At 31.8% G+C, this 24,045-nt stretch overlaps 2 protein-coding genes across 6 annotated transcripts; both read right to left on the bottom strand.

Annotated features, from left to right (window-relative positions):
• Nucleotides 1-2,841: 2,841 nt before the first annotated feature.
• LOC112777477 (alpha-L-fucosidase 2) lies at nt 2,842-7,998 on the bottom strand. 5 transcript variants are annotated; one of them, XM_025821848.3, is made up of 11 exons: nt 7,767-7,998; nt 7,524-7,698; nt 6,774-6,919; nt 5,599-6,446; nt 5,288-5,420; nt 4,971-5,129; nt 4,509-4,733; nt 4,325-4,426; nt 3,846-3,981; nt 3,327-3,522; nt 2,842-3,235 (listed from the first exon to the last, which is right to left on the bottom strand). In XM_025821848.3, exons 1-11 carry the CDS (start codon nt 7,863-7,865, stop codon nt 2,923-2,925), a joined length of 2,532 nt encoding a protein of 843 aa, XP_025677633.1. In that variant the 5' UTR covers nt 7,866-7,998; the 3' UTR covers nt 2,842-2,922. The 5 variants fall into 5 exon arrangements, with proteins under 5 accessions (XP_025677633.1, XP_025677634.1, XP_025677636.1 ...); XM_025821849.3 differs by having other exon boundaries at nt 7,524-7,677; XM_025821851.3 differs by having other exon boundaries at nt 6,785-6,919; nt 7,524-7,677; nt 7,767-7,980.
• Nucleotides 7,999-12,125: 4,127 nt separating this feature from the next.
• LOC112777479 (alpha-L-fucosidase 2) lies at nt 12,126-17,420 on the bottom strand. The gene is made up of 11 exons (XM_025821853.3): nt 17,032-17,420; nt 16,788-16,941; nt 16,026-16,171; nt 14,906-15,738; nt 14,592-14,724; nt 14,280-14,438; nt 13,835-14,059; nt 13,663-13,764; nt 13,263-13,398; nt 12,724-12,919; nt 12,126-12,597 (listed from the first exon to the last, which is right to left on the bottom strand). The coding sequence occupies exons 1-11, from the start codon at nt 17,131-17,133 to the stop codon at nt 12,303-12,305; spliced, it is 2,481 nt and encodes an 826-aa protein (XP_025677638.1). The 5' UTR covers nt 17,134-17,420; the 3' UTR covers nt 12,126-12,302.
• Nucleotides 17,421-24,045: the final 6,625 nt, after the last annotated feature.

The raw sequence follows: 24,045 nt of genomic DNA, 5'->3' as shown, positions 1-24,045 counted from the left end.
AAGGACAGTAGTAGGCGGTGGATACGGTGAGCTAATATTGCATTTAAGAAGGAAAATCTCCCTCTTTACACACTATCCATCACTCAATAAGTAACAATCAAAGAGCCAATTTCTTTTCTTTTCAGACCATACAGGTAAAATTGTTTTCCGAATTATTAAATCATTTATAAAAGATACTTTTAAAATTTAATGATATTTTAAATATCACAAAAAATAAAAAATATCATTGTTTTATGAGTAACAAATACTTTTTGGATGCCAATGAGTTATAACTCAAATGACATAGACTTCTCATACTCAATTAAGAGGTTGGTGAGTTCGAGTCTCCTATCTTTGATATAAAAAAAAACAAATACTTTTTGGATTTGATTTGAAAATTTATAAAAATATAATTTCTTTATTTTTAAAAATATTTTTTACTATTAATAAAATTTATTTATTTAATATAAAATGACTAAATTTTAATAATAAAAAGTCACATTTTTTAATTAGATTTGTAAAAAATTCCCATTAAAATTCAATTTTTAAAATTTTTTGCGAATACATATTTAAAAACCGGTAAGGGTTTGGAAATGTTTCAAACTTTCAATTTTCAAAGGTATTTTTTCGTAAAAAAATTATTATAATTTAATAGTTTGGAGATATTTTTTGTAGCTTATTTATTTCTTAAATGGAAATGTGGGACTGTATATTCAAAAGTATAAAATCAATGCTAGCGTTAAATTTTAAATTTATTGTATCAAAAGTTAAACTCACCAACCAAACCATTTCTTATTTGGTTTTGTTGAAAGTGCTGAAATCTATCTACTTATAAACGCGTTTCACTGTACTGCATTCAGATCTTAGATAATAAATAGAAACGAAAATGAGATGTTCCAACCGGTTTAGGTTTAGGCACTGGCCTGGCAACAACTCACCAAGTTTGTGCTATATATGTATCCAACACTTCGGCGATGATCATTATCCCATACATAAAAAATATCAGCATGCTGAGGCTTCTGCTGTGGGGTCACGTGCCCAAATAGCCCACTAGCATTTATTGTTTTAATTGCTACTTCTTAATAATCTCTGAGGTTGCCTATAAAATTTAAAAGTTAAAGTTAAATGTTTTAGATACTCAAATCGTAAATGTCACACCCACTATTAAAATTTAAATACAACTAGAGTGAGATTCACGCAAAAATAATTACACTTTACGGTATAATTTAATAAATATTATATTATTTAAAAATTAATCAGATAATATATAATTTAATGTTAAATGTAAATTATTTATATTAAAAATATTTTGTAGATATTTATTTGATAATTTATATATAATTTTATATAATTATTTAACTAAAATATAATATAAATTAAAATATAATTTATTAATTTAAAAATTTGAATTTATTTATTTTTATAAAAAGACTTAGACTTTATATATTAGAGTTGTATATAACTACATTTTTATTTGTTGCTTTTACTTAATAAAAATTAAAATATAGTTTATTAGTTTAAAAATTTAAATTTATTTATTTTTAAAAAAGATGTAGTCCTTTTATATTAGAGTTGTACAAACCACATCTTCATTTTTTTGTTTTTGGTGACTTAACGACATCTTCATTTGTTACTTCTATTTTTTTATTTGTTTTAGTACTCATATTTTGTCTTCTCATATAGTATTATTTGCTTTACAAATAATTAAAAAAAATTAAAAAAGATAAATGAGAATGAAAAACACCAAAAATATAATATCAAATTATATCATGATATATTTAAAAATATATCTAGTAAAGAGATGTGCCAAATTTAAACTTACTTTAGTTTGAAAAATAAATAAAATTAAAAAATACCAAAAATATAATATAAAATTATGACTTAATTTTATAATTATAATCATTTAGTAAAAAAATATGTAAAATTTAAATTTATTTAAAAGAGTAAGATAGACATATTATTAATATGTATAATTTGTAAAATTTTAATATTTATAACTGAAATTATTATAATTATTATGACATTTTTAATATATATTTATTGTATTTAATTAATATTTATGTTTTAGTGAATAATAATAAATAAATTATTTTATTTTTTAAAATTTTATTAAATGATAATTGGTTGATTTTTAAATTTTGTCAAATCATTAAAGTTGCTTATATGATATAATTAGAAGAAAAATATATAATTTAAATTTATTATATAAAAAATTAGTATCAATTTTTATATAATAAAAATAAATAGATCGTAGATTGTGTTCACTACTGTGTCATGAAAGTGATGTAGTGACACTTTGCTTAACTTTTAAGTTGGCATCATATATGTAAAGTAATCCAAACTAAATGACATAGTAAAAGCAATTGATTTTGTTTGCTGGAGTAATGCAGTTGAAATCAAGAACTACTCTTTTTCATATTATTCAATTTTAAAAACAAAAATTTTAATTTTCAAATATGAATCAAAATACCGCAAGCAAGTAACTTCAATCAAGTACTAATGAACGAAGTATGGAAATAGTTTCTTTTAGAATCCATTTGACCCAAAAAAAAAATTGCTAGGAATATTTGTTAAGAATTTAAGAGTAAAAGATTTCTATTGAGAAAACAAAGATTTTAAGTTTTCCAATGACATATAATATACAAGTTTGAACGTATACGTTATTACGTTACCTCAAGAATATACTTCAATTTGAGAAAGCCTGCGCTTTATAGTTTCTTCCGTAAGATCTTGATACTCAACATAAGTGGTCTAATCACGTGAAGCTGAACTAAAAAAATAATGATGTTTTTTTTTATCGTTTGTATTAAAAAAATGGTAGCATTATTAACGGGTTTTATAGTTTATAGTTTATACCCTCCATTGTAATGCAAATTCATTATATTGATTTACATATTCCAAGGCTAATTGGTTGAACTACCAAAAGATTTTCAAGGATTCAATTCAGCAATGGAATATGTCTTCAGTCTTCACACATTTCAACTGGCTATTACATGAGTAAACTATGCCTGGTGATAATTCAGCTAGCACCATGGTTTCTCTATGGTGTAGTCTCACTTGGGATTTCTGGTTTTCTGACCATAGCCCAACTTCTTGCAGATCACCTTCTTTCCAGCATATGTTCACTGTGATCCCGCCGCGTGCTTTCAATCCTTTCACGCAGCCGTTCGGCCATTTGTCGCGAGGCAATGCCGGAAGCAAGTAAAGGTCCTTCATTGTGCTCTGAACAAGCATTTCTGCAACTGCTGCTGAGAAACTGGCAACACACAATGTTTTGTTTTCAGTTCAAGCCTTCATATGGTGGAAATACAAATATGATACAGTTCTTCCAAAATGATGGTGCTTACCCAAAGTTTGCATCAATTTGGAAAGGGGGATGTGCAGTGAACAGGTTACTGTAGAGTCCTCCTCCAAAGCTAACTTCATGTTCAGGGTTCACCAAGACAATCAAGTGCTTTACCATGCGATATGCGTGCTCACTGTTGTTAAGACGTGCCCACAATGCAGCTTTCCAAGTTGTTGACCACCCTGGACCATCCTCTCCTGCAACAACCCAGTGCAACAAGCCAACAATGTTGAATTGTTTTCTAGTGTTAAAGGATTAAAAACTCCACAGAGACAGGATAACATATATATAACAATCTCTAATCTGATAAGGCTTGTAACTCCTATACTGTCATTAAAATAATCTTAACTATCACACTGCATCATTTATAACTGTTTTAAAATGATGAATAACTTACTTACAGCTACTAAGTTCTTTCAATAGTTTTCCATCATAACAAATAACAGCCATGCATGTTGCAAGGAAAAGTTAACCATTCATTACTGTAAAGAATTTAGAAGTGGAAGTTCTCATAACAAACCTCTCTTAATTAGTGAGAGATCTGCAGCTATACAGATGTCTGGAGTTTTTCCAGGAGTTATTGTGCGCCCCGGAAACAGGCCAAATAGGTGCGAAAGATGTCTATGATGCACCTCAGGATCCTGGAAATCTTCAGCCTGTCAGATAAATAAGATCTTAAATTTGGCATGGAGTTGAAAGCCAATGCTTAATGGTGGGACTTGATCACCCTAAATCAGAACAAAATAACAAATACCACATGGCAAAAGCTGGCAAAATGTGTTGCCTCAAGTGATCGAAGGGAGTTAAAAGTCTAGTATATCTAAATTAATGAATTAAGTGAGAAACCAGAGAACATTTTTAACATATCTTGACTCAAAACTTTATGATAATGGGTTTATAGGTCTTTTGAAATATACACTATTCACTTAATCAATATGTGACCAAACTACTAACACTTTAAATTCTAACAAAATGGATAACAGAAAATGGAGGGCATACCCATTCCATAACAGATCCATCCCTAGCAATTTTTACTGGTGGCAGCTTGGACTGAGCCTCAGTTACTCTTTTGATAACAACATCATTACTTGTCCCTAAAACCTGTATTTGAGGAACTTATTTTCCAAGATTAAACTAGCATGGTAACTAATAAGCATAAGTTTGAGCAAATGATCTTTTTCACCTCAGCAGCAGATACAATTGATGAAAAAACTTCTTTGATGATTGACATGTCCATGGTTGTCGAGTAGCTCACACTGGCAGGCTTTTGATCTGGTGCAATGAACATGTGCTCCGGTGAAGTTGACGGGTTGGTTTCTAATAATTCATTACGGCCTTCAATCAACCAATCCAACAAAAATAAAGTGCATCCTTCCAACAAAGGATATGCCTTGTTTTTGAGAAACTCCTAATATGAAAGAAAAATCAATGATCCTTTCAGTATTCCTATTTTGTCATACTGAAACCACAAAAATAAAATGCAATGAATGGCTCTATAGGTTATAATAGTAAATGATATGCAAATTCAACAACTTGGGAAGATCTAAAATTGCTAAAACCACTTTTACATCTCCTCTCAAGACCAGCTTTGAGCTTATTCTTTAAATTGAGGCCTGGATAAGTTATTCAAAAGCCACAACTTAACTTTGTCCATTGTATAAGTATAATGCTCCCATAGATGGGTACAGAGCCAAGCTCCACCCATTGGCCATAATGCCCAGACCGCAGGACCTGCATATGCGGATGATTTAGCCCATATGTCAGAAACATGATGTGTAACCCAACCATTTGCTTCATAGTTCACCTGTATAAAGGATCAAATGGAATTCAGGATACAACATATAAAATATTAAAATCCATGACATGGTGACCAAATGCTCTGCTAATGGCTATATGCTACAGCAGTCATTGTTTCTTTTGCTTTTGGCTTCAATTGGGGACAAAGGTGAAAGTAGGAGATACCCTTGCAGTTTTACTTCCACTGACAGACAAAGCGGAAATGTAATCAAATAGCGGCTCTTGACACTCATGTAAGTTGCAAGGAAGAGATGGCCAATAGTTCATTTGAAGATTAATGTTCAAGTGAGGAGCACCACTGGATGACAAAAAAAAACAGATAAATTTCTTATATATATATATCAATGATCCTTTCCATACTCTCATGATAATTACTAATTAGCACACTTTTTGCTGTCTTTTTTATCTTGCCTTAGTTTGGGGGGTGGGTGGGGAGGCTACCTGGAAAATAAACGAACATAGATAGGAAAACATACTCCCATTTAGGCTCAAGTTCATTGTTCCATATACCCTGTAGATTTGCCACCTGAGTTCCAGGACGGGAACTTGAAATAAGTAGATATCGACCATATTGAAACAAAAGCTCCACAAGTGAAGGATCTTCATCTGTTTGAAAAGAGCTGATTCTCGCCGAAGTTGGAATGGTTTGAGAGGAAACCAATTTCCTATTCTTCCCAGCAGTCTTACTGCTTTTAGAGAGTTTCAACGACACACGATGAAATAGGTTCTGATAGTCATCTAAGTGGCGTGCATAAAGCTTAGCATACAACAATTCTTTTACTGACTTCATTGTATTGAGGGAGTCTGAAGTAGGGTCCTTCTTAGAGTCTTCAGGTTTTGTGAATGGTCCATCAAAAGAAGAAGAAGCTGTCAGAAGCAAAACAACAGAATCTGAACCTTCAATCCTTAATTTCGAACCTTCCAAAACATGCACAATCCCCTTTTCACCACTGATCTGTACATCAAGAACAGCAGAAAACTGAATTCCCTTTGAATTGGCACTTGAACTCTCTTTTGTCTCACCAGGACAGCTTCCTTCCATTATTACCTGATTTTGGCCACTAACTCTTAAATTGTGATGTAATTTGCTGTCCAATGATACTGTAAATGACAAAGATGCTGGCCTGCTTGCAGAAATCCTTGACACTATTACTTGGTCTGGATAAGAAGCAAAATGTTCTCGACTATATTCTACATCACCCACAGAGTATGTTACTTTTGCTGTTGCCGTATCCAAATCCAGCTCTCTGTAGTAAGACTCATTAGAGTATGCAGCATGAGAATCGTCAAACTCTAACTTGATATCACCAAGAAGTTGGTACATCTTCACGGGAAAAAAATCATAACAGTTAGAGATGACTCCCAAGCATGTTAAAGCGTCCATTAATTCATGTTCCAACTCCAAAAACCCAAATGATGACCACTAAGCACATATTTAGGGAGTGGAGTAGACAACCTCAAAAATATGAGAATCCTAGTTAAATAAAATGATGTAAATTATATGTAACAAAATAGTCACCTACTCAATTCCCCATTGACTATATATAATTGTGTATCATGTTGTTGATTTCACCAAAAACCAGGTTAATATACAAATCATCATTTACAAATTATGCAGTGGGGATTATATTAACTATAACATAGTACATACAGCACCAGGACCTCCTGACAATTTGAGAGCTTCTTCTGTAGCTCCAGAGTAATTTCTGTTATCAACAAGTTTGCGGACTTCAGCCAGTGCTGCCGGAGCAGTGCTGTCGGTATAGTTGCCAGGTGTCCCAGTCCAAAGTGTGTCCTCTGTAAAGCAATTCAAAAGTCTTCATTTCAGCAAACAACATGCATCAGAAAGAGATAGCTGCTTGGTTTCCCTCTGCAGGATGCAGCATAACCTTATGCTTGATAGCTCACATATATAATTTTCAACAAAAACATTCAACTGTTATAACAGATTTTTGCTCCTTATCCCCAATTAATCTAACTAACATCATGACAATGCCTTCCTATAAAAAATTAGTTATGTGTGATGTGAATAAACATTATGGAAAAGTCTAGGGGCCAGCAACTTTTGTGTTTTCTGGCCAACACTTAACCATCAAAACAAAAGTGAGTGATTTTCCAACATTAGATGTAATCTCACACCATTAAAAACACTATTGATGGCCAATTGATGGTTACAAAACACCAAAATTGCTGGCACCCTAGCATTCCTCTAAATATTAAGTAGATGTGTAGTGATTAGTAGCATTTCTGATTTCTGAATATGTAATTTAGGATATGGCTATAATCAGTTTTCTATGCATGGTTTAGCCGAAATCTCTTCACTTTCATAAACATACGTTTTAAACAAAAATGTCCAAAATGAAATCAAAAGAAATATGATTTAGGGTGTTGGTTTACTAACCATTGAGCTGAATAAGTTCTGATGAAACGCCACCCCAAATCATGGCCCCAAGACGGCCATTTCCGATGGGTATGGCATCGGTCCAGTGAGTAGCACCCTCACAGAATGTTACCTTCAGGGGGACATCATCCTCCATATTCCACTCTCCATTCTCCTTCATTGCAAAATCAACACACTACTGAACATCATGCACAGTAGAAGGATATAAATTATGAAGTAACAGTGCGTGCTGCAACTACTTACTGTTAATGATGAGGAATGGGAGAGTGGAACATTGAAAGCTAACAGTAGAAAGAGCAGTAGCCTTGCAACAACTGAAGATTGCTTTTCAATTGAAGTCATTTATTTGAGGCCCGTAGTGCCTGCACTTTCTCCCACAAAGTCCGATGAGAACAAATTGAGAATAATATTGATTAGAGAAAACTATTTTGAAGTGATAAACTGAGAATATTGGAAATGGAATTTTGCTTAGTACACGTAGAATTTACATAGTACGTACCACTAAAAGTTAGTACATTCTTTCTTTTGATTAAATGGATTCTCTCCAGTTTTTTTAACACTCCACAAAATGTAATGTGATTTTTTGCAATTAATTTTATAAGTGGGATTAAAATTAAATATGAAAGAGAGCAATAAAAGGTGAAAAATCACAATTAATACCATCCAATTTTTTTCACTGAAGATGATCTACTCCCCTTTCTCTGTAGCAAGCTAGTTATGTATAACTCCTCCTTTATTTGTCTCTTGGAGTCTTGGTTTAGATTTTGGGTTAATACTGAAATTGGTTTTTTGAAAGATCATTTATTTTTTAAATTAGTTTTCAAAAGATTTTTTTAGTTATATTAATTCCTGAAAGATAAAACGTAAGTTAAATTAGTCTTTTTGTTAGTTAGATGATGACGTAGTAAGTTAATGCCACGTGTCATAAAATGATTGGTTGACGTATCAGGTTAGTGACACCTAGCACGTCGCGTGTCACTCAACATGTAAAAAAGTTATTTATAATCAAAATAGTTCTTGAAAGTCCAGAGACGACAGACGTAAGTCATTTTTATCTCTAAAATTTTAAAATTTAATCAAATTAGTTCTTATATAAATTTCTTTTATTTTTCTTTCATAATATTAAATTTAAAATATTTTTTATAGTACTAATTTTAATATTATTTTTTAGACCTTAATAAATAAAATTTACTTTACATAAAATAATAAAAATAATTAAATTATTATAAAATTATTTTTGTCATTTGTATTTTAAAATTTTACATTTTCAAATTTTAATTTTTTTATAGTAAAATTTTTTTATTTAAACAAATTTATCAAATTATTGTTGATTATATATTTAAAAATTTAATATTTTAAATATCATTAAATAATATAGTAGTTATTTTAAAATTCAAATCTTTTAAATTTTTTAAAATTATAATTTGTATTATTGTTTAATTTATATAGTAGAACTCAATAATAAAAAAATCAATTTGTGGGATCACTTGTTGAATCTTAATAGTTTAATTTTATTTTTTTAAAATAACTACTATATTTATTCAGTGAAATCTAAAAGATTAAAATATTTAAAATAACTACTATATTTATTTAGTGAAATTTAAAATATTAAAACTAGTAATTACTTTAAATGAATATAATAGTTATTTTAAAAAAATAAAATATAATAATTATTTTAAATGTTTTAATCTTTTACATTTTACTAAATAAATATAGTAGTTATTTTAAAAAAATAAAATTAAAATATTAAGAGTCAACAAATAATCCCACAAATCGATTTTTCAATTATTAAATTCTACCATATAAATTAAGCAATAATAAAAATTATAATTTTAAAAAATTTAAAAGATTTAAATTTTACAATAACTACTATATTATTTAGTGAGATTTAAAATATTAAATTTTTAAATTTATAATCAACAATAATTTGATAAATTCGTTTAAATAAAAAAAATTACTAAAAAAATTATAATTTGAAAATGTAAAATTTTAAAATACAAATGATAAAATAATTTTATAATAATTTAATTATTTTTATTATTTTATGTAAAGAGAATTTTATTTATTAAGGTCTAAAAAATAATATTAAAATTAGTACTACAAAAAAATTTTAAATTTAATATTATGAAAAAAATAAAAGAAATTTATATAAGGACTAATTTGATTAAATTTTAAAATTTTAGAGATGAAAATCACTTACATCTAGACTTTTAAGAACTATTTTAATTATAAATAATTTTTTGACTAAGTGTCACTAATCTGATACGTCAACCAATCATTTTGTAACACATGACATTAATTTATCACATCATCATATTACATGACACTTAACATGATACGTCATCATCTTAATGAAAAAACTAATTTAACTTACGTTTAAGGATTAATATAATTAAAAAAAAAATTAGCAACTAATTTAAAAGATGAGTGATGTTTCAAAAACGAATTTAACTATTAACCTTTTAGATTTCTAATTCTACATAGATTGTTTAGTTTTCGGCCTCTTGATCTCTTGTTATTGATTGGTGTTAAGGTCATTGTGGTCCACTCATTTACACCATTACGTTACATGATAATATGATATTGAAACGTTTCAGAGTTGAGAATAATAGTACTATTTGTCAGAATTCTTTTCTTTTTTGAAATTAATAAGCCCTAAATTTGCACAAATGCATGATTGCTATAGAAAGAAAACTCAGGTATAATAGATTTGATTTGAAGTTGATAATTGAAAATCGTTAAATAAAAATTTAGTTAAATCAGTTAAATCAGTTAACATCAACTTCACGTAAAGTCAATTGCACAGTTTTCACCTTACTATAAATAAAGATTGAATATTTAACCTGATCTTGATAAACTTTTTTAAATTATGACATTTCTAAAAAAAATAATTTTTTTTTAATTTTTAATATTTAATTTTATGAGATTGGTTAGTCTATTTATCAATGATTTCTCTTCAAAATATATTTATGTGATATATTAATTATTAATATATTTTTTATTTAATTTTTATAAGTAAAAATAATTTAAAAATTATTAATATTTCTTAATTTTACACAATAAATTTAACTAATGTATTTAAAAAAATAATAAGAAATAAAAATAAAAGCTAAACATTCTTAACAATTATTATTAAAGGATAACGATATTTTCAAAAAAAAAAGAATTTGTTAATCTTAGTTGGTTTTTAATGGATAAATCAATAGTTTAACATGCTATGTAGACTTATTCTATTAATATAGTGAAAAAATATTGATAGAACGGCTAATCAATTTCATAAAATAAATATGAAAAACTAAAAAAATATTTTTTTTTTTGAGAATTTTATTATCTTTTAAAATAATTGTTTAAGATTTTTTCTAATAAATAAAGTATTTTAAATCACCCAAAGAGAGTGTTTTAGACTAAACAAGGGTTAAGAGCAAGTAAAATCACTTTTAACCTATTACTAGGCGATAGAAATTGACCGAATCGAGATGAATTTTTATTTAAGTGAGTCTATTTCGTATTGTAAATGTATAATTTAAGTCTAAATTTGTTATTTTTTGTAAGTTTTTTTAAAGTTCGAGTTCAACCTGTTTAAAAATCCAACAAGCTCATAAATTTATCTAAAAAGTCCGTTTTATAAATTATAATTTAAAATAATAATCTTTAAAAAATAAATTAATATTAGATAATCTTAAAATTTATAATTTGTAACTCATAATTCATTTATACATTAATTGTTAGTTACATATTATAATCATACTTCTAATTCATAAACAAACATTTTTAAAAGAATTACAATCTTAGTTTTTTTTGTGACAATTACAATCTTAGTTAACCTTGAATATGATTTTTTGGTTTTGTTTTGGGTTTTTTACAAGTAAATAATTAAAAATCCAAACTAAATAATATTTCGACACATCAGTCCAATAAATTTTATAAGTTTTTTTTATGCATATAATCTAAGCTATGTCTAAAACGAGTAGAGCTACATCTCGTTTGGCTAACCTCTCTCCCTTTCAACCCTACTGATATATAAGAGGAGTGTTAGGGCTAGCAACTTTTGTAATTTGTAATTATTAAATAGTCATCAATGATGATTTAAATGGTGTGAAATTTCATTTAATGGTTCACTTTTTTTTTCTGGTTATATACTGGCCAAAATTTAATAAAGTTGCTCCCCCTAAACTTTTTCGATATTATAATGATCAATAATATAGTGGACAAAGTATAAGACATATCTAAACACTATATAAATACACGTATCATATCCTAATCGATTTAGGTGAAGATTAGTTATTTACACGCACAAAATCCACTTCGTGTTTGGACGCACTTAGGAAGGTAATTTGGCATTATTGAGAGGCAAATACAATTATTATTATTACTCTTCATTCAAAGCACTTGGGATTTTGCTAGGAATATATGAGAGTAAAAGATACTTCAATTTGGAAAACATGCGCTTCATTATCGTAAGATCTTGATACTCAAATATAACATAAGTGGTCTAATCACGTGAAGCTGAATTAAAAAAGAAATGGTCTTTGTTTAGGTTTGTATTAAAAAATGGTAGAATTATTAACGTGTTTTATAGTTTATAGTTTACACCCTCCACCGTAATGCAAATTCATTATTTGGTTTAATACTACTCCGTTAAATTACATACTCCAAGGCTAACATGACTCTAGGAGAATACATTATAATTGCTTGAACTACCAAAATCATGCATGCACAGTAGAAGATTTATTCGGCAGGTTGGAAGAAAGATTTTCAAGGATTCAATCCAGCAACAGACTATGTCTTCACACATTTCAACCGGCTATTACATGAGTAAACTATGTCGGGTGATAAATCTGTTAGGACCATGGTTTCTCTATGATGTACTCTCACTAGGGATTTCTGGTTTCCTGACCACAGCCCAACTTCATGCAGCTCTCCTTCTTTCCAGCATATGTTCACTGTGATCCCGCCGCGTGCTTTCAATCCTGTCACACAGCCGTTCGGCCATTTGTCGCGAGGCAATGCCGGAAGCAAGTAAAGGTCCTTCATTGTGCTTTGAACAAGCATTTCTGCAACTGCTGCTGAGAAACTGGCAACACACAATGTCAGAATGTTTTTGTTTTCAGCTCAAGCCTTCATATGGTGGAACCGTGTAAATGAAATTGACAGCTTAGATATAAATATGATACAGTTCTTCCAAAATGATGGTGCTTACCCAAAGTTTGCATCGATTTGAAAAGGGGGATGTGCATTGAACAGGTTACTGTAGAGTCCTCTCTGAAAACCAACTTCATGTTCAGGGTTCACCAAGACAATCAAGTGCTTTACCATGCGATATGCGTGCTCACTGTTGTTAAGACGTGCCCACAATGCAGCTTTCCAAGTTGTTGACCACCCGGGACCATCCTCTCCTGTGACAATACAGTGCAGAAATGGCAACTAATGTTGAATTGTTTTCTAGTATGTAAGGATTAAAACTCTACAGATACAGGGTAACCGGTAACTTAACCATAACAATCTTTAATCTGATTCAGGCTTGTAACTGTGACTCCTATACCGTCATTAGAATAATCTTAATTATCCCACTGCATCTTATATAATTGTTTTAAAATGATATGAATAACTTACTTAGAGCTATTATAGTTCTTTCAATAGTTTTTTCAACATAACAAATAACAGCCATGCATGTTTTAAGGAAAAGTTAAACTATTCACACTGGAAACAAATTTAGAATTGAAAGTTCTCATAACAAACCTCTTTTGAATAGAGTGCGATTTGCAGCTTCACAGATGTCTGGAGTTTTTTCAGGAGTTATTGTGTGCCCTGGAAAGAGGCCAAATAGGTGCGAAAGATGTCTATGATGTACTTCAGGATCCTGGAAATCTTCTGCCTGCCAGATAAATAAGATCTTAAATTTAGAAAAATGTGTTGGCGCAAGTGATCAAGGGGAGTTAAAAATCCAGCAGATCTAAATCAATGAATTGAGAAACGAGAGAACATTTTTAACATCATATCTTAACTCAAAACTTTATGACAATGGGTTTATAGGTCTTTCAAAATATATACTATTCACTTCATCAATATGCGAGTAATGCGACCAAACTACTACCACTTCAAATTCTGACAAAATGGACAACAGAGAAGGGAGGCCTACCCATTCCATAACAGATCCATCCCTAGCAATTTTTATTGGTGGAAGCTTGGACTGAGCCTCAGTTACTCTTTTGATAACAGCATCATTACTTGTCCCCAAAACCTGTATTTGAAAAACTTATTTACCAAGATTCATAGTAGATAATAATCATTAAGTTTGAGCAAAAGATCACCTCAGCAGCGGATACAATTGATGAGAAAACTTCTTTGATGATTGACATGTCCATGGTTGTCGAGTAGCTCACACTGGCAGGCTTTTGATCTGGTGCAATGAACATGTGTTCCGGTGAAGTTGACGGGTTGGTTTCTGATAATTCATTATGGCCTTCAATCAACCAATCCAACAAAAATAAAGTACATCCTTCCAACAAAGGATATGCCTTGGTTCTAAGAAACTCCTAATATGAAAGAAAAATCAATGATCCTTTCAATATTTCTATTTTGACTTCTCTAAACCACAAAAGTAAAGTGCAATGACTGGTTCTACAAGTTATAATACTAAATGATCTGCAAATTCAACAACTTGGGAAGATCTAAAATTGGTAAATCTACTTTTACTTCCCCTCTCAAGACCAGCTTTGAGCCGCTCAAATATGTTATTCAAAAGCCATAACTTACTTTGTCCATTGTATAAGTATAATGCTCCCATAGATGGGTACAAAGCCAAGCTCCACCCATTGGCCATAATGCCCAAACTGCACGACCTCGATCAGGGGACGATTTAGCCCATATGTCAGAAACTTGATGTGCAACCCAACCGTTTACCTCATAATTCACCTGTATACAGTATCAAATCGAATTCAGGATACAACAAAAAAAAAAATCCATGACATGGCAACCAGATGCTCTGCTAATGGCTATATGTTATAGCAGCCACTGTTTCTTTTGCTTTTGGCCTCAATTGGGGGAAAAGGTGAAAGCAGGAGATACCTTTGCAGTTTTACTTCCACTGACTGACAAAGAGGAAATGTAATCAAATAGTGGCTCTTGACACTCACGTAAGTTGCAAGGAAGAGATGGCCAATAGTTCATTTGAAGATTAATGTTCAAGTGAGGAGCACCACTAGATGACAAGAAAAAGGACAGTTAAATTACTTATATATATATATATATATATAGAAAAATAAATGATACCTTTCATACTCTCATGATAATTAGAACACTTTTTGTTGTAATTTTTTTATCTTGCCATAGTTTGGGGGTGGGTGGGGAGGAAATAAATGAACATAGATAGGAAAACATACTCCCATTTAGGCTCAAGTTCTTCGTTCCATATACCCTGCAGGTTTGCCACCTGAGTTCCAGGACGTGAACTTGAAATAAGTAGATATCGACCATATTGAAACAAAAGCTCTACAAGTGAAGGATCTTCATCTGTTTGGAAAGATTTGACCCTTGCCGAAGTTGGAATGGTTTGAGAGGAAAGATTTGACCTTTTACAGAGTTTCAATGACACACGATGAAATAGGTTCTGATAGTCATCCAAGTGACGTGAATAAAGGTTAGCATATGACAATTTTTTTACCGACTTCATTGTGTTGAGGGAGTCTGAAGTAGGGTCCTTCTTAGAGTCTTCAGGTTTTGTGAATGGTCCATCAAAAGAAGAAGAAGCTGTCAGAAGCAAAACAACAGAATCCGAACCTTCAATCCTTAATTTTGAACCTTCCAAAACATGCACAATCCCCTTTTCACCACTAATCTGTACATCAAGAACAACGGAAAATTGAATTCCCTTTAAATTGGCACTTGAATTCACTTTTGGTGGTTGCCTCTCACCAGGACAGCTTCCTTTCATTAGTACCTGATTTTGGCCACAAACTTGCAAACTGTGAGGTAATTTGCTATCCAAAGACACTGTTAATGACAACGAAGCTGGCTTGCTTGCAGAAATTCTTGACACTATTACTTGGTCTGGATGAGAAGCAAAATGTTCTCTACTATATTCTACATCACCCACAGAGTATTTTACTTTTGTTGTCGCAGTATCCAAATCCAGCTCTCTGTAGTAAGACTCATTCGAGTATGTAGCATGAGAATCGTCAAATTCTAACTTGATATCACCAAGAAGTTGGTACATCTTCACATAAATAAAAAATAAAAAAAAAACTAACAGTTAGAGATGACTATGTTAAAGCTTCCTTTAACTCATGTTCCAACTTGGCAACTCCAAAATCCAAATGAAGACCACTAAGCAGATATTTAAGGAGTGGAGTAGACAACCTCAAAATATGAGAATCCTAGTTGACTATAAATAATTAGATATCATATTGTTGGTTTGTCAACACCAAAGCCGGGTTAATATATAAATCATCATTGATAAATTAGGCTCGGTGGGGATTATATTAACTATAATAAATTACATACGGCACCAGGACCTCCTAACAATTTGAGAGCTTCTTCTGTAGCTCCAGAGTAATTTCTATTATCGACAAGTTTGCGGACTTCAGCCAGTGCTGCCGGAGCGGTGCTGTCGGTATAGTTGCCAGGCGTCCCAGTCCAAAGTGTGTCCTCTGTAAAGCAATTCAAAAGTCTTCATTTCAGCAAACAACATGCATCAGAAAGAGATAGCTGCTTGGTTTCCCTCTGCAGGATGCAGCATAACCTTAACCTTGATAGCTCACATATATAATTTTCAACAAAAACATTCAACTGTCAGAGCAGATTTTTGCTCCTTATCCCCAATTAATCTAACAAACATCATGATGAAGCATTCCAAAATGATTGATGGTAAATTAAGGGCATCACAAGGCTTCCTATAAAAAGTAGTTTTGTGTGATGTGGATAATAAGAACGAAACAAGAACCATTGTCGTGGTTAGTAGCAATTCTGATTTCTGAATATGTAATTGGGCATATGGCTATAATCAGCTTTTAAAAATGTTATTCGTACACCAAAATCAGCTACCAATATATTTGTGTATAAATACATGTATGATTTAATTTATTTTTAATGTGTATTTGTATTTCAATATGTATTTTATACTAGAGTCGACTTTGATGGCTGATTTTGTGGTGTACACGTAACATAGTTGATCAGCTATGCATACATTCTAACTCTAACCTCATCAAATATTCAAGCTGAAATCAAAAGAAAGATGGTTTAGGTTTAGGGTGTTTGTTTACCAACCATTGAGCTGGATAAGTTCCGATGAAACGCCACCCCAAATCATGGCCCCAAGACGGCCATTTCCGATGGGTATGGCATCGGTCCAGTGGGTAGCACCCTCAGAGAACGTAACCTTGAGGGTGCCATTATCCTCCATATCCCATTCTCCATTCTCCTGCATTGCAAAATCAAGACACTAGTTGACATCATTCATAGTAGAAGGTGATAGATTATTTAACTAACAGAGAGTGCTGAAATTACTTACTGTTGATGATGATGAGGAATGAGTGAGTGGAACATTGAAAGCTAAGAGCAGAAACAGCAATAGCCTTGCAACAAATGAAGATTGCTTTTCCATTGAAGTCATTTGAGGCCCGTAGTGCCTCTGCACGAAAAAGAGGGGAATAAAAGAACATCTTTTTCGAGTTGGCGGATACTGCAACGAAAGTTTTCAAATGTATCTTTGGCCGAATCTCAAAGCTGGACCATTAGACGTGTTTTGGCGCCATAGATTGACGGGGAAATCAAAGAGCGGTCTAGCATAATTACATCATTGTCAATTTGTAACTTAATTGTTGTAAAATGAACTTGAGTCGGCGAATCTCAAACAAATCGGTTTGTGAAAAAATGTATATTTATTATTTGTGTTACAACAGAATGGATAAGGATGGATGTCTATTCATAGGCGGTTCAGTTTTTTTATGTTGAAAAGAGCAAATTTTCGTGACAAAGTACGATTAATGAAGTTTGAAAAGTAGAATTTATTTGTCTATTAAAACATGAACAAGACGAGGCAAAAAAAATACACAAGCAATAAAAATAATTTTCTCTTTTTTTTATATATATTACAACTATTTTAAATATTTCTCTCTCACTCTTTATAATATTAGTAAATATATTAATTATTTCTATTATAATAAGATAATTATATCGGTAAATATTAATATTAAAGTTATCTATTTATACTTATTTATTTTATATCTATTATATCTTTTGAGTTATTTACTTTATAACACGTTATCAGTACGAGATTCTGATCAAATTTTTATGAAGACTCAGGTAACAAATTTTTATTATATCGAAACTCTCTCATCTTAAATTCAATGCTCTTGATATATCTGAAAATAATTATTTATCATGGATATTAGATGCTAAAATCAATCTTGATTCAATGGATCTTACAGATATCGTTAAAACTGAAAATAATACATTCCAAAAGGATAAAGCCAAAGCTATAATTTTTCTTCGTCGTCATCTTGGCGAAGGATTGAAAAATGAATTATCTCACATTAAAAGATCCTGCAGATCTTTGGAAAGACCTTGAAAAAAGGTATAATCATCAAAAGATGGTGATATTTCTTCAAGCCCGATATGAATGGACGCACTTGCGTCTACAGGATTTTAAATCCAATGAATATAATTCAGTAATGTTTCGAATCACCTCACGAATGAAATTATGTGGGGAAAAGATATCTGATAATGATATGTTAGAGAAAATTTTCTCGACCTTCCATGCCTCGAATGTACTCCTACAACAGTAGTATTGAGAAAAAAGATTTAAAAAATATTTTGACTTAATTTCTTGCCTTCTTGTTGCTGAATGCAACAATGAGTTGCTCTTAAAGAATCATGAAGCGCGCCAGCTGGCGCCGCCCCATTTCTTAAAGTAAATGCGACAAGTCATTACCCTAGAAGAGGTAAATGGCAAGGTTTTGGCAACAAGAAAAATTATGGAAGAAAAAGGAATTATGTTCAAAAGAGATGATCTCACCAGAAGTGGGATAAAGAAAGAAATATTGGGCAAAATAAATGAATAGAGGATAAGTGTTTCTGTTGTGGAGGAAATGGACATTGGTCGCGTACTTGTCGTATACCAAGGCACCTAGTCGATCTTTATCAAACATCTTTGAAAAAGGACGATAAAGAAAAGGAAACGAATTTTGTTTCAAATGATACTGAAAATTCCACCACTCATTATGATCTATCTTATTTCTTTGAGGATCCTAAAGGAAATATTAGTCATTTGATTAATGATGGAATAGTTTAATATGTGGAATTAAGTATCCATGTAAATAAATAATGTAAAGAACTTATTGTTAAGTTTTATTTTTTATATATTTAAGTTTCAAATATGATGTATATAAATAATAAAATATTCATGTTTATATCATTAAATGTGTCAAGTTTTAAAATAAAATTTTAGTATATGACATTATTTTGATGTACAATGTTTTTTAGAAAAATAATTCCGATCAAGTATTCAATATAACTGTGCATACTACTTATTTTATTATTATTATTTGTCTTTTAAGAAAAATGGTAAGGATATATAATGAAGATGTATGTCTTGCGGATAGTGCAAGTTCACACACCATTCTCAAAAGTGATATATATTTTACCCATCTTGTGCCAAAAGAAGAATATATTAATACTATTATTGGCTCAGGCAATGTGATTGAAGGCTCCGAAAGAGCTATAATTTTGTTTTCCGAAGGAACAAAATTCATAATAAATAATGCATTATTATCTACCAAGTCTCTAAGAAATTTGTTGAGTTTTAAAGATATTCGCCAAAATGGATATCATATTGAGACTATGAATGAGGAAAGTCATGAGTACTTATGTATCACAACTCATGATTCAAATAAAAGGTTATATTAGAAAAGTTGCCCTCACTTTCATCTGATTTATATTATACCATAATTAGTGCAATTGAATCACATGCCACTGTAAACTAGAAGTTTACTAGCCCAGATGAATTCATAACTTGGCACGATTGATTGGGTCATCTGAGAACAACCATGATGCAGATAATTATTGAAAACTCCCATGGACATTCAATAAAAAACCAGAAGATTCTTAAATCTAGTGAATTTTGTTGTGCTGCATGTTCTCAAGGAAAGTTAATTTTAAGGTTATCACCAGTAAAGATTGGATTTGAGTCCCCTGAATTCTTAGAAAGAATTCAAGGTGATATATGAGGATCTATTCATCCACTATGTGGATCTTTTAGATATTTTATGGTTCTGATAGACGCATCTTCGAGATGGTCACATGTGTGCTTATTGTCTTCTCGCAACCTGGCGTTTACGAGACTACTGGCTCAAATTATTCGGTTAAAAACACAATTTCTAAAAAAATCCAATCAAAGCAATTCGTCTTGATAATGCTGGTGAATTTACTTCCCAAGCCTTTGATGTTTATTGTATGGCTAATGAAATAAGTGTTGAACATCCAGTAGCTCATGTTCACACACAAAATGGATTAGCAGAATCACTTATTAAATGCCTCCAATTAATTGCTAGACCCTTACTTATGAGAACAAATCTCCCAACCTCGATTTGGGGCATGCTATTTTACATGCCGCAGCACTTATTCGTTTGAGGCCAACGAGTTACCATCAGTTCTCTCCTATGCAATTAGCCTTTGGCCAGCAGCCAAATGTTTCCCATTTAAGAATATTTGGGTGTGCAATATATGTTTCCATTGCACCACCTAATCGCACCAAAATGGGACCCCAAAGAAAATTGGGGATAGATGTTGGATATGATTCTCCCTCCATAGTGAGGTATCTTGAGATACAAACTGGAGATGTATTTAAATCCCGATTTGCGGATTGTCATTTTGATGAATCAAAATTTCTAACATTAGAGGGAGAGAATAAGCTTCCTGAAAAGGAACTTAATTGGAATGCATCATCCTTGATGCATTTAGATCCTCGATTAGGGCAATGTGAACTAGAAGTTCAAAAGATTATACATTTGCATAGAATAGCAAATGAATTGCCTGATGCATTTTCCGATACAAAGAGGATAATCAAATCTTATATACCGGCGAAAAATACCCCAATCCAAATTGATGTCCCAGTCGGACAAATAGCCACTGAAGCAAATTCACGCCAAAAGCGTGGCAGGCATGTCGGTTCCAAAGACAAAAATCCTTGGAAAATAAAAGAGGTCAATACTATTCCTGCTGAAAAAGACATAGTAAAGACACCTACAGTTGTCCAAAATTCTTATATAATTTTAACGCCAGAAGAAGTTCAGGTACCTGAAAATTGTAAAATGACGAGATCTCGATAAAAATGGGACCGAAATAAGACAATTGTCAATGAAATATTTGCATATACTGTGGCATTAAATATCATGCATGAAAGTAAGGATCTTGAGCCAAGATCAGTCGAAAAATGTCGACAAAGAAATGATTGGCCAAAATGGGAAGAAGTTATGAAGGCTGAATTAGACTCACTTGCAAAACGTGAAGTCTTTGGACCTGTAGTCCGTACACTAGAGGATGTAAAACCTGCTAGATACCGATGGGTATTTGTGAGAAAACGAAATGAGAAAATTGAAGTTATACGCTACAAAGCTCGACTTGTAGCACAAGATTTTTCACAGAGGCCCGGTATAGATTATAAAGAAACGTAGTCCCCTGTAGTGGATGCAATAACATTGCGTTATTTGGTCAGTTTATCTGCATATCATAAACTGCATATGCATTTAATGGATGTGGTAACAGCCTATTTATACGGCTCATTAGATCGGGATATCTATATGAAAGTCCCTGACGGACTAAAGATATCTAAACCATCCAATGAATATTCGCAAGTGTTATACTCAGTCAAATTGCAAAGATCTTTATAGGGTCTAAAACAATCTGGACGAATGTGGTATAATCGTCTTACTGAGTATCTGGCCAAAAATGGATTTAAGAATGAAGATATCTGCCCGTGTGTTTTCATAAAGAAATCTGCATTTGGATTCATCATAATTGCTGTGTATGTTGATGATTTAAATATCATTGGAACTCCTGAAGAGATTCCAACTATTATAAAAGTTCTAAAAGAAGAGTTTGAGATGAAAGATCTTGGAAAGACTAAATTTTGTCTCGTCCTGCTGGTCGAGCATACAAAAAATGGGATCTTTATTGATCAAACAACATACACAGAAAAGATCTTGAAGAGATTTTATATGGATAAGTCACATCCCTTGAGTACCCCAATGATCGTAAGATCTTTGGATGTGGAAAATGATCAATTCCGTTCTAAAGAAGAGATTGAAAATATCCTTGATCCTGAAGTACCATATCTTAGTGCCATTGGAGCGCTAATGTATCTTGCTAATAATACACGACTTGATATATCATTTGATGTGAATTTACTAGCAAGATATAGTTCCTCTCCAACCAGAAGATATTGGAGTGAAATCAAACAAATCTTTCGATATCTTCATATAACGATTGATATGGGGTTGTTTTATCCCTATGAATCCAAGTCACAACTAGTTGGCTATGCAGATGCAGGATATTTGTCTGATCCACACAAAGAGAGATCTCAAATAGGATACATGTTCATATATGGTGGTACAGCTATATCATGGAGGTCCACGAAACAGACAATAGCAGCAACCTCCTCTAATCATGCTGAAATACTAGCAATACATGAAGCAAGTCGCGGGTATTTTTAGCTCAGGAGTTTGATCCAATATATTCTGTCATCATGTGGACTGATTGATCATAAGATAGCTCCAACTGTCTTATTTGAAAATAATACAGCATGCATTGCTCAACTTAAAGGCGGATACATCAAAGGTGATAGAACAAAACATATTTCTCCCAAATTCTTCTTCACTCATGATCTTTAAAATCAAGGGACAATTGATGTCCAACAGATCCATTCAAGTGATAATCTGGCAGATTTATTTACAAAGTCACTCCCAAAATCCTCCTTTAAAAGATTGGTACATGAGATTGGGATGTGCCGATTTCGAGACATTAAATGATGTCGACAAAATGGAGAGACTGTACTATTTTTTCCTTAGTCAGGTTTTTTTTCCATTGGATTTTTCTTAACAAGGTTTTTAATGAGGCAATCCCCGTCACGAAGGATATTGTACTCTTTTTTCTTCACTAAGATTTTTTCCCACTGAATTTTTCTTTAGTAAGGTTTTAATGAATCATATTTCTAAATGAGCATCCAAGGGGGGCGTTACAACAAGGATGGATGCCCATTTATGGGCGGTTCAGTTTTCCTATGTTGATTGTTGAAAGTAGCAATTTCTCATGACAAAGCACAATTAATGAAGTTTGAAAAGTAGAATTTGTTTGCCTATAAAAGCATGAACGAGGCAAAAGAAATTAACAATTCTCTCTCTTTCTATATATTATAATATTCTAAATATTTCTCTCTCTCACTCTTTATAATATTAGTAAATATATTAATTACTTTTATTATCGTGAGATAATTATATTAGTAAATATTAATATTGGAGTCTTCTATTTATACTTATTTATTTTATATCTATTATATCTTTTTGAGTTATTTATTTTATAATAATTTGTAATTATTTTTATTATTTACTTAAAGAAAAAAAAAACACCAACATTGTTATAAAGTCATCTCTCTCAAATCCAAGATCCTTTTTTTCTTCTATTCAAAAATCAGATACATTCATTTTCCTCCTTTATTTTGGACAAACAACAATTTTTAATGAAACTACTTTTTGTCCATCAAGCCTTAGGCCCAGGTTGCACAATTAATTTTTTTATAAGCAAAATTTTCGAACAGCCCTTGTAATAAACAATTCAAAGTTACCACACTTAGAACCCGTTTGATAAACGGCAGAAGCTATTTTGTTTTTTTTTTTAATTATGAAAAGTCATTATATGCTTGTTTGGCACCATTTTAAAAACAGTTTTTAACTTCTTAAAAAGTTAATTCACAGCTTTTTAAAAGAGTAAAAATATATGACTTCTCGTTTTCGATAAGTCATTCTATCTAGGGATGGCAAAATTCCCCGAGACGCGGGGATCCCTGCGGGGACTGCCCCGAATGGGGATCCGATTGTGGGGAATTTTCCCCGTGGGGATGGGGATGGGGGACAAAATTCCCCCGAAGCAGGCGCGGGGACCCGAGCGGGGATCCCCGCCCCGTCCCCACTATTCCCCGAAATTTATTAATTCCTTAAATTATCTTTAATAGTTTATTCTCATATATGTTTTTTAGTCATTTCTCACACATACATACATATATATATATATATACAGAAACCCAAAACTCCTAATCTTTATTTGCATAATCCTTCTTCAATTCAGAGATATATATATATATACAGAAACCCAAAACTCCTAATCTTTATTTGCATAATCCTTCTTCAATTCAGAGATCCCTAAGGCTGTCTATACTCCATCCAACCTCTCTGCAGCCACCCCCTCGTCACCCTCTCACCGCATCGTCACACCTCACCATGCCATCATCCTTACCGCGTCGTAATTTCTATTT

The sequence above is a fragment of the Arachis hypogaea genome, chromosome 19 (assembly GCF_003086295.3).
Source record: "Arachis hypogaea cultivar Tifrunner chromosome 19, arahy.Tifrunner.gnm2.J5K5, whole genome shotgun sequence".
NCBI classification, from domain to species: Eukaryota; Viridiplantae; Streptophyta; class Magnoliopsida; order Fabales; family Fabaceae; genus Arachis; species Arachis hypogaea.
Note: the sequence above shows the minus strand (reverse complement) of the source record. Positions and strands in the feature narration are given on the sequence as shown.